Source organism: Apteryx mantelli, chromosome 3 (genome assembly GCF_036417845.1).
Source record: "Apteryx mantelli isolate bAptMan1 chromosome 3, bAptMan1.hap1, whole genome shotgun sequence".
Taxonomy (NCBI): domain Eukaryota; kingdom Metazoa; phylum Chordata; class Aves; order Apterygiformes; family Apterygidae; genus Apteryx; species Apteryx mantelli.
Window position 1 is genome coordinate 106,022,511 of NC_089980.1, and position 16,249 is coordinate 106,038,759.

Here is a 16,249-nt window from a genome sequence, read left to right on the forward strand (position 1 = left end):
TGCCCCGGCGCCTGGGCAGGGCCTGAGGCCGCGGCGCGGGGCTGCACCGCCCGCCGCGCTGAGCCCCGCGCCCGCCGCGCCGCGTCGCGCCGCGCCGCGCCGCGCCGCGCCGGGGGAGGGCGGGCGCGTTTCCTCTGGAAAGCCCGGAGCCGCAGCTCCGCCCCGCGCGTCTCTGCGGGCTGGGGCCGGGCGGGGAGCAGCCCCGGCCGCCGCCGCCGCGCCATGCCGCAGCGCTAGGCAGCCCGCGGCCGCTCCCTGCCCTCGGCCCCGCGGCCCGCGGGCGGCCCTGCCCGATGGGCAGCCTGCTGAGCGGGGCCAGCTTCAAGGAGCCCACCACGGTGGAGGACTGCGACTCCACCTGGGAGACCGACTCCGAGCCCGAGGCGCCCGAGCCCGGCGCCGAGCCGCGGCGGCCGGAGGGGGAGTGCGCCGCCGGCGCAGGCGGGGAGGGGCCGGCCGAGCCGCCGCCGCCCGCCGCGGGCTGCCGGCCCGAGGAGCCCCCTCCCCCGCCGCCGCCGCCGCCGCCGCCGCCGCCGCAGGACGAGGGGGAGCGGGCGGAGGCAGGCGCCCCCAGCGCCGAGCAGGTACCGCCAGCGCCGGGCGCGGCCTCCCCGCCGGCCGGGGCGGGGCAGGAAGGGGCGCCCGCGGGGGCCGTGGGCACCGGGCGCTTGCCGCCTCTGCAGTCCGCGCTGCGCGGCGCGGCGCTGCGAGCGGAGGCAGCGCGCCGGGCCGCGCCGGGCCTGGCAGCTGGTGCCGGCGGCGCTGGCAGGGGAGCGGCGGGAGCGGCCGGCTCGGGGCAGCAAAGCGCAGCGCAGCCCTGCGGGGCTCCGCGCGGGCAGACCCGACGGGCCCTTTCCCACCGCTCGCGCCGGACGGGGCTGGTGCCGGGGCCGGCGAGGAAATCGCCGTCCGGGCTCCCCGCATCCCTAACCCCGGGAAGGGGCCGCCCGGCGGCTCGGTCTCGCGGCGGGACCCCGGCTGGACGGGGCGGGCCGGGCCCTGCGCCTCCTGCCGCCGCTGCCGCCAGCGCGGGGTTTGTTGAAACTTTGAAATACCGAGTTAAATGCAGACCCGAACCGGTCCGGCTGGTTTTACTGTTTAGAAACCTGAATTTTGGATCATACGTAGCACATGCGTGTGACTCCTCACTGGGCCTGGGGCCAGGAATTTTTAGAGCCAGCTTCTGTCTTTTAGGAACTTTTGAAAAACACTGGCTCTAAAAAGGTACAGAGTTGCTTTGCCAGTAATTCTTCTGGAGTTAGAACTGAATGTAGGATGGACAGGCTGGGTTTTTCTTTTAACTTCTTAGATGTGTTGCATTTAGATATGGTTCAGAAGCTGCCATTGTGCAAAATTAGGTAAGAATAAGCTTTTTTCCTTTTCTACTTGATACCCGATCAAACAGCTAATGCTTGATAACTGATTGTCAAGGGGACTTCCTCATTCAAGTAGGCATGTTTTCTCTGTAGCTGTGGTCAAAGTTAGTTTGGCAAAAGGCTCCATGAAAACAGGTGCCAGTTTGTCAGTAATGCACTGTTGATAAGATTCATTGACAAGGGGATGGGTAATAACAAAGGCAAATGCCCAGTGCAATCACATGGACCTTTTCTTTATTAGGCTTGACTTTAACCTATTGCATGGATATTGCAAGGAGTGGAATTAAATATTTTTTTCTCATTTGACCTTTGGCTTTAGAGTAGAGACTTATTTCTGCATATTAAAAAATACAAAACCTGTTGTTACAGTAGAGCTATAAAAAGGAAAATGAAATGGTTAGTGGCATGCTTAAGTACTCTGTACACAGTACTACTTTTTCTGGTTTTCTGAAATAGGGGCAGCTTTTTCAAGTGCTCTCTGAAGTCAGTGGGATCATTTCCATTGACCTTGATGGGCCCTGGTTGCGTCAGCTCATGGCTTCCAAACAGTTGAGGTGCAGTATAAGTTTTCATACAAGGCATAATTTCCCCATGAAGGCTTTCCTTGGCGGTTTAGTGGTACTTCTTACTAGGATTTAAAATTAAGTTCTAAAAAAATGAATGATAGAAAATGGTTCAAGAAAGTGTTAGGACTGCAAATTGGCTTGTCTGGGACTATTCATTTTCTTCCACAGGATGCAGTGATAGCAATTACACGTGCCACAGGTTTGCAAACAGCATGACTTTCTGTTCAAAATGAGTAATGTTTCTGCATTTTCCTGTTCAGTTACTTACTTCTTGTATTAGCACTGTCCAGGTCATTTCAAAGTTTTACATTTGGTAATGCTGATCAACCTGTTGATTGAAATCAAATGCAACTCAGTGAAAAGATCTGTCATATTTCGTAGTCCATAGGTTTTTTTTTTTTTTTTTTAAATTTAGGTTTAAAGTGTGTAGTATTAAGTATTCAGCAGGGAGATTTTCAAATTTTTGAAAAAAATTGACCAAAAAAGTAGGCACTTCTATATGTTTGCGTTGTTGGAACCCATTAAGAAAAATGATTATTTTAATGTTATATCAATTCAGTAGTTAGTGTGTGTACATATGGCTATTATCTACTTTTTAAATGTTTCAGAGTGGTGATGCAACTGAGCTCACAGCCAAGCCAAAGAGAAGTTTCTATGCAGCAAGAGACTTATACAAGTACCGACACCAGTATCCAGTAAGAATACTTAATGGTTTAAAATTCTCTTGTTTGTAGAGAACAGCACACAACCCCCAAATTTGTAAACCTTTATGTTGCTTAATATATATGAGAATGAGAAGAGTCAAAAAGCAAGGTATGCCAGTGGCAGAGGAGTGAAATTAGTGCAACATCTTTTCAGCACAGATGTACAACTCCTTCATGCAAACACCATGAGTTATATCAGCCTAGCAGTAGTGTCAGGAGCCCAGAAAAAAGCTTTTGCCTTAATATCAGAGAGGGTGGATATAGTTTGGACTTCTTTTTGTTCTCTCTCTCTCAGAAATTCCTTGATACTAAAGTCAAGCTCCTGCTATGCTTCCTGCCCTACCTCTGTTGTGGTAGGAGAAAGTACCAGCCAGAAGGAGTTTGCATATTCCTCAAACTATTTTTCTTGGGCTGAATCTTTAAGTACATGAGTAATTCTGAGTGGCTTCAAGTTTTCCTAAAACTCTGTGATTTTTTTTTTTTTTGTCCACAAATTATTCAAAGAGCCAAGTACCACTCTGTGGCTGATAATATCTTATTTTCTTTCTTTCAGCAGAACTTTAAAGATCTTCGATATCAAAATGACTTGTGTAATCTCCGCTTTTACAAAAATAAAATCCCCTTTAAACCTGATGGTGAGTAATCTGTAACAATAATAGTGATAACAGTAGAATGATCACTAATAATAGTAACAAGTAAAACTAGTGTGTTAATTACAGTGCTAATGAACTAGAGGTGCATAGTTATATATTGTATGACTTAAATCTTCCATGTTGGAGTAGCATGTTGGCAACACTGTGGATAACATGGAAGCAGGTTATGTTTAAACCAAAGTTAGCTCCTGGTCTTGAGAGGAAGTTTTCAGTAGTGGTGCTATTCTCATACATTTTCAGCATGATGTAGTTTAGGGCGCTGCCTGTACTGTTAATTTACAATGGGTGTACTTTCTTTTATTTAAAAAAAGATAAAGTTGTGCCACTACACTCCACAAACTCTTGCTGCTTGAAAAGGCAGCAGCAAAGATCACAGTTTTATCCCTAGCCCTGTGTAAGGGATAATGAATGTGTTGCCACTTCCTCATGTGTGAGAAATGATATTATCATTGTTATTATAATAACCATTGTCCCTAGTGGTTCTGTTTATGGACAGGAATCTCATAAGCTAGGCTCTGCACAAACACAGAATGGACTGAAAGATGCAAACCCTGCTCTAGAGAGTTTGCAGTCAAAGTGTGAGAGACAAGAAGACAGCAGACAGATGGGGAAGCAGAATGAGCCAGTAAAGGAGCATTGGGTAGAATGATAGACAGGGGTCTCAGCACATGAGAGCTTAGCCATTGTCAAAAAAATTTGCAGGCAAAAAATGAGCTTTTGAGATTTTTTGAAAGAATGATGATGAGGTTACTTTGAAGGTGGTTTGCAGCGAGAGCCTCTCAGCATGAGAGCAGCTTGGGAGGAAATCTGAAAGTTCATATTTCAATATGTAAGAAGTGAGAGCTGGAGGCTTCCATTGAGGGCTGGTCAGAGGCAGGAATCTATCCTGTAGCAGCAAAGGGTTGAGATAAGGTAGGAAGGGACAGGTCACAAAAGGCTTTGAAAGTGAAGGCATATAGTTTTTGTTTGATGTTGCAGAAAAGGGTATCACAATGGAATAATACAAAGAAAGAGGCAATAAAAAAAAGTAGCAGTCTAGAAACAAGATCTTAGCAGCAGCATTTGGGGTAGAGATAAGTGTGGCAGAATTGCACTTCTCAAGGTCAGAAAAAAGGATGTTGAGATGCAAAATGTCAGAATCCTGATGGAGAGCTGGATGGGAAAGACGATGTATAGATGGATGAAGACATGTAAATATAGCCTGGAAGGTTGAAGATGAAAGGTGTTTATAGGCAACATAGTGATAATATCCTCAGTAACTGAGAAAAAAAGTTAGGTTGTATGAAAGAAGTTTGTTCTAATCTTCTTGAGCTTTGTCTAGGTATCTATAGGCAGATTCTGAAGGCCATGTTTTTAGCTTGGCTAGAAGAAGAGTTAAATCTGTGAATTATCAGCACAGAGATAACAGATTCATGAGACAGTTCACAGAGAACAGATTTAGAGAGAAAGAGAAGGGCACTGAGGATCAGGTGAACCCGAAACTGAAAGACAGAGAAGGTTTGAGAAGGATCCTTTAGAGAACAGAATGGGAGCAATTCAAGAGGTTTATCCAAAAGAGAAGATAGTCATGGAAGTTAGAGGAAGGCAAAATTTTAGGAGCAAATTATGGTCAGTGGTGTCAAAAGTAGCTGATAGGCCATCAAGGCTGAAGTGTTGATGGCTATGAACTCTGGCTTTGCACAAATTTTTATTGAGAATGGGAAAGAATAGCCATCACCTTGACCTAACAACATGAAACTGTGAGAGTGTTCAGGGGGAGTCTAAGGTGCCCCATGGAGTGAAATACTGGGGAATGTTCTTTAAAAAAAAAAAAAAAAAGGGGATTTCTAGTACAGTACTGGATTTGAAGTTTACTTCCACAACCTATAGATTAGAGTGTGGTTCTTGCTCAGAGCTGGCCTGTCTCTCCTCCCTGGAATTCAGCAACAAGTCATCCAATGCTTGAAATGTAATTACTGTGAAAGTTGGATACAGTGTGGTAATGGCATGAGGTCCTCTTAGTGATTTCCAGCCTTGTCCGCACTGGAAACCCCATGTTCTTAGCAGCCCCTTTGACTGGCTGCTTTCTTCATTTCCTGAAGAAAAGCAGCAAATGAAGCAACACTTGGAATGAGTTCTCTCTTCCTGTTGGAACCCAGGTAGAAATTTTTACTGAGGAAGGGAGTAAGACCTCTCACATATAATGGGAGACTGTTTTAGAAATTAAGACGATGGGGGCTTTGGATTTTTTAGGCCAGTCCTGTGCCATTTGACTTTAAGAGAGGCCGTGCTGCAGTGGTAAAACTCTGGTTAGTTGCAGAGAAGAAGTAGGCTAGCACTGAGTGCTCATTCATGAAAAGAGAATGTAGAGCGTTTGGAACAAGAATATCCTTTTGGGTATATTACGTATTTGTACAGTGCCTAGAAGAGAGGTACCCTGGTCCATGACTAAAGTTGAAGGGCACAGCCTCAAATACAAAGAATGATTAATTTCCTTTTATGTGTACTTTGTGCCCTTTTTCTCTCACTCTTTCTTTCCAAGAGGAACTGACTGAACTTTGCACCTTTTTTGAGATTAATGGAAGTTGCAATTCTCATTTGTTTAGCGTGAAATGGGGCCCGCAAGGTCAAACTCCTGGCAGTGGTATCAGGACTCTTAGCCATAGCTAATTGCAAAAGATTTCTAGATCTTAGTATTGTTTGCAGCTGGAGAGATTCCTGAAATGGAAGATTTATTAGTGTTGAGGCTTTATTCTGCAAAGATGATATATATGCACAGCTTCGTCATGTTAAAGCAATGGCAAGTGATTTGTGGTACAATATTTTATTGAAGTGGTTTGTCAGTTATCAGTGTGATAAAGAAATCTAGGACATGAGTACTTTTTGGAAAGTATATTGTACAGGGATCACATACCCTCAGCTGGTAAGTAACTCAGTTATAGCCAGCTGATTTTGTTTGTATTAAAATTTGATAAATCTCCTGCTTTTATATAAGTTTTAGTAACTAAATTCATTTTATATTAAAACTAATTTATTTATGTCTGTAATAGTCCTTATTATAGAATTTGAAATAGAATTAAAGAATGTATTCTATCATTATGTTAACTGGGCGTGTACTTTCTTGATGTAGCTGAAAGCTGGTTTTGATGGCTACCTAACAGTTTTCAAATTATTTTTATGCAGGGGTTTATATTGAAGAAGTCCTAAACAAATGGAAAGGAGACTATGAAAAACTGGAACACAACCACACTTACATACAGTGGTTGGTCGCTTACTACCTATTTCTTTCTAAAGCATTAATTTGATTAAGTGTTCATATGCTGAGAGCTGTAATGCACTTCCTGTTTTAACAGGCTTTTCCCACTGAGGGAACAAGGTCTGAACTTCTATGCTAAAGAACTAACTACATATGAAATTGAGGTAATACACATTGAGTTTAACACAAACCGTCAGATTAATATTGATACATTGCTGCTTATTGTATACAGTTGAGTTGTTGTGTACAACGCAACAGTACTTGCTTTAGTACCATTTAGAATTTTGGATGTATTCTTTGTTTATTAGGAATTCAAGAAAACAAAAGAAGCAATTAGAAGATTCGTTTTAGCTTACAAAATGATGTTGGAGTTTTTTGGGATAAAACTAATTGATAAAACTGGAAATGTAGCACGAGCTGCTAACTGGCAAGAAAGATTCCAGCATTTGAATGAGTAAGTAATGACATGTACTTGACACTCTAAAATTGCCATAGACTTCCTTTAACCTTTTGTCTTCTAGAGAAAGGGAAGATACGTTTTCCAAAGTTTGTCAGGAAAAAAGAGAAAAAGAAATAGTCAATCATTGGTTTCTGTCTCTGTGTGTGTTCTCACTACACATTTTTGTGATTGTGCTTCTCACCCTTTACCAGTCTAGCCAACATCACTGAATTCCCTGAAAAATATAACTTTCAGATGGTGCTGAAGAGGATCACAGTTCCAAATTAGTTTTGTCTGTCATACTACTGAACACATTTTCACCTGATCCCAAAGTGATGCTTCTCAATTGTAAGGGAAGAGTGGCTTATCTTTGTATTCACTTTTCTTTTATGAGAAAAGGCAAATTCTCCACACCTGTGTGGAAGCTAAATAATCAAGATTTCTCTCTCCCCTTAAACATGAAATATTTTCTGTTTAATACTTTTAATTGCAATGCTTGACTGAAGAGCTTTGGACATGTATTGGGTCAGACTTTACCCCAACTTTCACCAAATGACCATCTGTTACTTTCTTCAGCTTTGGGGAGAGTGTAAGTCTGCACCGAGTTTTGTACCATGCAGATTCTTTGTATCACAATTTCTTTTCAAATTTTGTGATCGCTTTTCCAATACCTCTGATCTTGGAGCTCAAGTTTGTTTTCATGCAGTATTTTGTCCTCACATGCAAATGCAAGCTTGTTTGCAAGGTAGGATTGCTGATGACTATATCTGGGTGAATAATGGAAATAATGTGTTATTAATTTCACTCAGGTGTTATATGAGTCAAATCACAGATGTGGGCTCTGACTCAGGCCGCAGATAAAAGAGGGTTTGAAGAAATCTGGATATCACTCACTGCACATCTTTACATTGTAATTTCTGTATTCTCACCAGTGAGTAGCTACACAGATTTAAGTCAGGGACTGGGACATTTTTTACCTAATTTTAGCCATCTAAAATTTAGGTATCTAAAATTTAGGCATCTAAGTTTTACTATTTACTTAGATTTACTTTATGAGGGAAGAGCACTTCAGAAACACTTCCAGAAGACAGTTCATTCCATTTATCTTAGACACATACTTTGTGACAGAAGGATTTGCTCTCCAGAGCTGCCTGTTTTTCTCTCAGCATTGACTATAGAAGGAATGTAGGTAGACAGTCTAGACTGGTCACCCAGCTTTTAAATGGCTTAAGTGAAGTATAATGACTGTGCTTTCTTCTCAGGAAAAAATATATATAGCAGAAGAAATCAAATTCAGTAAACACTTTGATACTTCCTCTATTGGCCTCAAAGCGTTTTACAGAGACTAATTTTCACTCACAACGTCCTATCAAAGGAAGTACTAGGAAGCTTCATTAGCTGTGAGAAATTAGAGTACAGAAAGCTTGAAGTACATGTCTTGAGTGATACAAATAAGTCAAGAATTGCAGTTCTAGTTCTGTATCCGTAAGTTTTTTATTTTCCAATTCAATGGAATTTTTTCAGCCTCTTCTTTTCTCCCAAAGGTCTCAACACAACTACTTGAGGATCACTCGAATTCTGAAAAGCCTTGGTGAACTTGGATATGAGAGTTTCAAATCTCCCCTGGTAAAATTTATTCTTCACGAAGCTCTTGTGGAAGATACCATTCCAAATATTAAGCAAAGCGCTCTAGAATATTTTGTGTATACTATTAGAGACCGAAGAGAAAGGAGGAAGCTCCTGAGATTTGCCCAGCAACATTATACACCTTCAGAGCATTTTATCTGGGGACCGCCAAGAAAACAGAAGTCAGAAGGAAGCAAAACAAGTAAAAAGCCAGCATCTCCAGTTTCTATTCACAATAGTTACATTTCTAAGCATAAGAAACTGAAAGATCCTAAAAATACATCCACAAGTGGAAGTTCAACTAGTAAAACAACTGAAGAAAGAAAGGTAGACCTCACAAAAAATGGGGAAGGAAATGAACAGGATGAACAAGAAATGAATTGTGATGTTGTTAGGCAGAACAACAGTGAAAAGAACAGTGATACTGATACTAGTCAGCATTCAAAATCACAAGAAATTCATGATGCTTCAGACAAAAAGGAGGACACTTCTCATTCCAAAAAAGATGATGAAAATCTGAACAATGACTGTGGAAATCATCCAGGTACTATAGATAAAGATTTATGTGACAGTGAGAATTGTTTGAATAATATGTCAGCGGATCCACAGGATAACCTCGATAAGGATATGCTTTCAGGGGAGACCAACACAAAAAACAAAGATGAGATAAAATCATGAGTCTGAAGTTAAAATCCATTATGTTTCATATTGAATGAAGCAAATTATTCATTACTCCTTCATGTTGGGTGAAACTTACATCTGGTGTAGCATAAAAGTTCAGGAGACCTTGTTGGGTATGAATGCATCGCTTAAATTGATAATTTTCTTTTTAACCTTCATTTATCAGATGTAAAGCAGGTGTGGCTATTTAAAACAATTGTGTAAGTTCAAAGCCTAGAAATTCATTATATTTTCCAGATAGATTGCAGTTTGCATAGAAAAAAACATTATCCTTTTTTGCCAGTAAATTCATCCATTATTTAAAAAAAAGTGTAACTTATTAGGAACTCTTGGGACATCAGAATCTTTAAGTTTTTTAAATATGTGTTGTAAGTATTGGTTTCCTTTTATGAAATAACTAGAAATTATTTTGAGAGCACTGTTTTTCCCTAGTGGATATTAGTTAGGATCTTTGTTCATATTCAAGGGCAGTATTTGCACAGCATCTTTTACCCTAGATTAGCATCCTTGTCTGAGACACTTTATAATGGATATCAAATCGTCCCACGGATCTGGGCATCATTTTACATTGAATAAAAGTTTAACTTATGAAAACTGTATCCACAGCCTTTGGGTACAAGGGAAGTTGCACTTTAGACGACTTTTAGTCCTTTTCAAGTCCTCTATTCTCACGACTCATTTGCTGCTTCTGCTAATTTGGTGGGGAATCACTTTGGTCACTCTTAGATTTGGTCTCAGTTTGACAGCTCTCTGTTAATCAACTGTAATAAAACAACTCACCCAGCTGTGTTTGGTTCCTGTACACCCTCTTCCCTGGGGGTCAGTCGCCAACAACTCAAAAGCAATGTCTTTGCAATGCTGAAACTGCTGTTCCTGGTTTGAGTGAGAAGGATAGTCCTGCTCTTTTCTTTCAGCTGTCTGCTCTCTCCCTTTGTTTTCTCTCTGGGGGTCTTTTGCAGTTTAATTTTATTTTGATCAATATTTAATGTTATTTTAGGCTCAAACCTGAGAAAAGCCAATCTGCTAGCCTGGCTAGAGCCCCACGGATAGGAATTTCCCAATTAAGAGCTTTCCCAACTTTGTTCCCTTAAGGACCATCTGCTTTCCCTGAACAGCCTCTTTTGACTTCATTACATTCAGTCAAGCAGGATTATATCCAGCAAGTTAATTGTATACAATATGAATTACAAAATAATGCGGATAAAACTCAGATTTTGTATAGTCCTAAAATAGTCTTAAACATCTGTTCATATTTTCTGTTTAAAAGTGTATATATTATCCACTGCCTTTAATGTATTTTTAATGAAATGTTTTGATGCTGGTAGCTGACTGCAGTTTGAGTGTCAGAGTGCTACATGATTTTATTCAAGTCCTGTAACTCAAAATGACAAAGGCTTCGGGGGTTCAAAGCATAGATGAAATGTCTTGTATTTTTCTGTTTCACTAATTCCCATTCTGGCAGTACATGCATCCATTGCTCTCCCCAGGTAGCACTGTCTCTTGAGGTCAAACAGAGTGGCAGTTTGAGATTTCGGTTCCCATGGAGTCAGGATTTTCCTATCTAAAGAGGCAGGGAAGGAGCAAAACACATTCTTCCTTCTCCTGCACTGACTTGTAAGAAGAGGAACATACGTATGTGGATTCTCTTAGGGGTAACCCAGGTTGCTCAAGCAAGAGTTGAGACTGAAGCAAAATGCCCCAGAGAATTACCTCCCACAGCCACCACTTCTTGAGAGCTGGAAAGGTGCTGAGGAACCTTTCGTATTACCCTGGACTTGATCTAGGATCCCCTCTTTCGTGTTCGCCTCTGACCTTTAGCACAGAAGGGCACAGGAAATGCTTGGATTAAAAAAAAAAAAAAAAAAATCCATATACTTAAAGACTCTAACCTCACTCATACGCACAAGAAGGACAAGTTTATGTTCTGCCTACAACTTTTTAAATCTTGAGTGCCTAACTTTGCCAGCTTAATAGCGTTTATTGTTTTAACATAGTTATTTCTTGAATGGCATAGGGAAAGTTTACACTCTGCCTATGAAGATCTATAAGGTAGCTAGCTATACAGAGCCTTCAGTTTGTGGACATTCTATGTTAAGGTTAAACATTTAAATAAATACATAGTCTTCGAGTGAAATGGGGGATACTGAGGGCTGTTATTTTATTTATACTGTAATTCGATTGAATATAGATGACCTCAGGAGATCTTTCTTCTTTTGTCTACTGAACAAAAAAATGAGAAGAAATTTGTCTTTAATTTAAACCAGAAGGTTCTTGGGATGTGCATCCACTGGATTTCTCTGCAGTATGTTATTCTGTCATTGTGACACAACTTTCACCTGTGTGTGTTTGCTGGGTGTCCATCCATAATTAAGTATTTAAAATAAAAATGACTTTTTTTTCTGGCAGCTCTAAGCCCCCAGTATATCTGAAAATACAGTCAAGATCTTTGGAACTACATCCTTATTAATTCTTTTATTATTATTATATATTTTTTTAATCTCAAGCTTGGGATATTTCTATCAGTTTTCTTAAAGGTGAGAGTAGTGGTGACGTATCAATTGTATACAAAGAACTACAGCGATAAGGGAAGTTTTTTTTTTGTGTGTGTTGGATGGCTTCCTGCATTCTGTAATATTTGGCTTTTAGCTTTATCAATCGAATTACTCCTACAGGGCACTTCAGCTTTAACTACCATTTTCTGCTCTACGTAAAATGTGATGGTTTGTCATTATTTTTATGAAGGAGATGTTTTTTCTGATTTTGCAAGTGCTTAAAAGAATGATTCATTGCAGGGCAATCATGCTGTGTAGCATCCCATTGAGGTTCGTGAGGCTCAGATGGGTGCACTGTATGCATTTCATCACAGAATCATAGCCTTAGCAACTAGAAGCACCCTGTGCTTGTAATTTGTAAGTATTGGCTTTCAGGTTTACTGTACTATGTATGTTGAAATGATTGTATTCTCATAAATGCCAGCACTTAGTCATTTAATCATTAATTCAGAAATTGAGGATGTGCAAAGCAATTCAGGACATTTGCTCACTACAGAAATTGTTTTTTTCTTGCTATATGCTTAAATATTTGGGAGGGGGGTTGTGTACTTCCTACAACAATGTGCTTTGGCTCTGCCTTTTACTAGAATCTGAACTATTTGTATATCAACAAAGTGGAACTTCCCATGCCAGGATTCATTCCTAATAAGTACATCTGTGTACCCTCTGATGGGAGGGATGTAAGCGGGAGTAGTGTTCATGTGGACACACCTGTGAATTTGATTTTACTTTAATAATCCTGCAGAGAGGGTATATCAATGTGCAACTTAACAAAATTTTACTTTTTTTACACACATGTAAGTGAAAGTGCTTGTACAAGTCATGCAATCATGCAGCACTTCATATTTAAGACTAGTTACAGCTCTGTGCCCTACTACCCAGGACGCAAGTGTGCCTCAGTACATGAGAATGTATTGGCATGGAGCCTGAAGCTTGTGCACATGAGGTAAGCGCAGTGGGCCATTCAAATAAGAAAAGCAGTTACGCATGTGCACATATCTAGGAGCAGAACTGAGCTTTTGGTGTCTATATTTCTAGTAATTAGAGGGGTGATCCTGAAGGATGCTAAAAACATTTGCAGTAAGTCTTTGAGAGCTGTTCCATGGCTTGGTTAGCTTCTCGGGATCATGCTCTAAAATTACAGCAAGCTGATGTACTAGGTATTTGTATAATCTTAATTTATATTTCATGTAAACTAGTGTAATCCTCCTTAAATTACTCTAAAATAATGCAGTTACATATACCTGTACTATAACCAGAAAGACCTTATAAGACCTATAACCTTACAGACCTTATAAGTTCTGTATAATTTTGATGGATGATCCAGTAAGGTAAGTCAAGGGAGGTTTAATAGATTTAAATGGAAAACAGCTCTTGTTTCTTTTTAAATAAAATTTATTTATAGCTGTTTAACTGAATTATTTTATGCACCTTTATTTCCTGAAAGTTGTGATGGTAATGATTTGTCTAGCGGCTGAGAAGCAGGGGGAAAAAACAAAGATCATATTAGAAGTCAGAGGGTAGAAGAATGAGTGGTTTGTCTATTATAAAGAGACTATCTGATAACAGCCTTTTGTGATCATATCTGTGAAACATACCTAACTCCTGTAGACAATTTCTAAAAATATTTGACTTGGGGGAAAGGTAAGTCCTCTTAAATAACTTATTGCCTAAAATGATATCACAATATTTAGAAAAAATAATCTCCATTAACATTTTATAGAACTTGAAAGTAATTTCCTTTTAGAAGATACAATATGGCTTATTCTCATTAAAAGGGAAATGATCATAAATATGTTAATGAGAAACTGATCATAAATTATAGGAAGATATGTATATGTATGTGAAAAAAATACCCTTATTATGCCATATTTTTACAGATAATCTATCATTTTGAACTTCCTTGACAAAAGCTGTATTTATGAAAAAGTTGTAAATATGTGAAGTAAGTTTCTCCATTAAATAAAACTGTGACAAAAATCATGTTAATGATGTACCTTATCCTAAGAACTACCACTGTGGGTCAGAACCAAAGGTGTATCTCTAGCCTTGTGTCCAGTCTCCAACAGTGGCCACCAGCAGATTGTGTGAAACAAAGAACAAGTAAGGTTAGCCCGCTATTCCCCGTGAATTTTTCCATTTTTGAACTTATGCATTCTTTCAGCAATTCTTTCCACAATCCCTTGTGGCTATGAGCTTCAAGTTTTAATTATGTATTGTATGAAAAAGTAATCTCTTTTTTGCTTCAGATCTGTTTTATTCGAGAATTGCTGGTGCACCTGAACACACTTACTGGAAGGGTATTGTAAAATGAACAGTAATCCATTTGCCGTTAGTGTTTAAGAACTTTGGGAAATTTTAATGATGAAATACTCGTTTAGGCAGAAAATGTAGTCACTTGTCCTAAGCTGATGACAATATTGTCTTATTTGTCCCTCTGAATAAATTTTACACATAAATATTAGTGTGTGAAGTATTAAAAGTCAAATTCCAACTGCAGAACAAAATTTTTCTTTTCTTCGTGGTGTAAAAACAAGATCAATCAAAGGCAAAACCTGTTCCTACCCCAAACCCTACGGAGGTAGCACTGGACTTGGAGGCGAGTAGTAAGAGCATTTATTGGGGCTGGCATAAGTGGCTGTAACCTCGTGATTGTGCAGAAGACAGAGACACTGTCCTGGGTATGCTGAAAACCATACTCCTCATTCCACATTTCAGTAACTTATTTTAATACATATCGCCAGTTGCAATTGAAGAGGAGCAACTGCTTAATTGGCGTTCTTGCTGGCTGCTGGAGTTTGAAAATGAGGAACGGGCCAAAAGGCTTAAGCAGAGACTACCCACTCTCCATTCGCATCGTAGCCAGCACCAGAATAGTGGATACAAGGATTTAATGTGGTCCCGCAAGGGGATGTGAATTGCGTCTCTGTAATGTCACCCTGCTCTGTATTGGCTATGAACTATTTCTTTTCCTGAAATCTATGTTCCTTTTACAGCCCAGACTCTTTAAGTGTAAAGACCACTGGGGAAGGCAAGAATGTATCTTAAAGAATTTATTTAATAACCTGCTATATCTGAATAAGCTCTAACTTAATGGACTCTTAAAATATAGTTGAAAAGCTATAGAAATCAATTACCTGGAGACCTACTGCAGCTTTACACTTATAAGCTGTTTATTATAAAATAATGAATGTGAGAATTGGCAAATTTTTCTGAAAGAAGTAGAAACTTGGCACTTTTTAATTCTACCATGCTTACAAGTCTAGTGGCATATTCATCAACTAAAGTTTATTGTGAAATATACTGAATGTGTTTACTACTGTGGCTAACAATGTGGAATTTATTGTTTTTGCAGTAAATATGGTTATGGCACTTAAATTTTTTGGACCTGCTGAAGCATATTTGCTAATCATAAGTTACTCTCTTTCCTGTCGTTTAACCTACTCCATAGTTGTCTGCCCTTTATGCAGTTTGAATTCAGCAACAGATAATTGGGTATAGTTTTGCACTGACAAAATTTGAAGCTACTGTGTACTTGGTTATTAAAATGTTATCTAAGAAAAAAGTGCAGTAACTGTAAAAAAAACAAAACAAAACTATTTTTACTTGCGGTATGAAATGGCAACACGTCGTTTTTGATGAATGGTCCTGCTCTTCTCTCTGTATCCCTCTGCAGTGTTTAATTACAGAATGCCATGCATGTTTGGTAGTACCAATACCATACGTATGTGGTAGGAGTGGTAACCAGTTTCTGGATTTGTAACGCACTATAAAGATATATTTTATAATTCTGTAACTGTATGGCAGTGTTATGCCAAAAAATTGTATAAACATACAGAGCAATAGTTTATGTTGCTTACTGTTATATTTTAAATTGTTTATTTGTAAAATGAAATACTTGGAGTTCCTTTCAGGTAAATATATTTTTAATAACAGCAGCCAAAAACTCTAAAATAACAAAGCTTCTTCATTTAGCAGCATTGTTTTAGCAACATATATGAATATTGTGTAGATCTAATAATGTAATTGCTGTTCTGCGCTTGTTTGTAGAGTCTTCTGTAAATGTATTAATACCTAAAAAGGGCATTAAAGGCTCTGGTCCTGCTCTTTTGTTGTCAGTGGCAAAAGCACCATGGGAAGAGGAACAAGAGAAGGCCCAGAGCATGCTTTACTAAAAGTTTTTTTTTTTTTTTAATTAAATAAACATGTATGCTTTGAGAGCATTTTCACACCATTAAAAGGTAAACTGTCCATCATGATGGTGCAGGCAGAAGTGCCTGGGTGCTGAGCTTCCCCCTGTTGTCCAGGCTGGCACGGCCGGGGAGCCGCACAGGCTGGACTTGCAGGCGCTGCCCGCAGGGTGCCAGCCCTGCAGGGTGCCGCTCGGAGGCTTCAAAGTTTCTGTTTCGAAATCGCT

The 16,249-nt window shown here is 40.0% G+C and overlaps 1 protein-coding gene across 2 annotated transcripts; it reads left to right on the forward strand.

Annotated features, from left to right (window-relative positions):
• The first annotated feature begins 227 nt into the window (after positions 1 to 227).
• Positions 228 to 16,009, forward strand: OGFRL1 (opioid growth factor receptor like 1). Of its 2 annotated transcripts, XM_067294118.1 has the most exons (7): positions 228 to 584; positions 2,551 to 2,637; positions 3,200 to 3,281; positions 6,462 to 6,540; positions 6,632 to 6,698; positions 6,843 to 6,988; positions 8,518 to 16,009. In XM_067294118.1, exons 1-7 carry the CDS (start codon positions 294 to 296, stop codon positions 9,275 to 9,277), a joined length of 1,512 nt encoding a protein of 503 aa, XP_067150219.1. In that variant the 5' UTR covers positions 228 to 293; the 3' UTR covers positions 9,278 to 16,009. The 2 variants fall into 2 exon arrangements, with proteins under 2 accessions (XP_067150219.1, XP_013807841.1); XM_013952387.2 differs by lacking the exon at positions 228 to 584 and having other exon boundaries at positions 2,436 to 2,637; positions 3,203 to 3,281.
• The last annotated feature ends 240 nt before the right edge of the window (positions 16,010 to 16,249 follow it).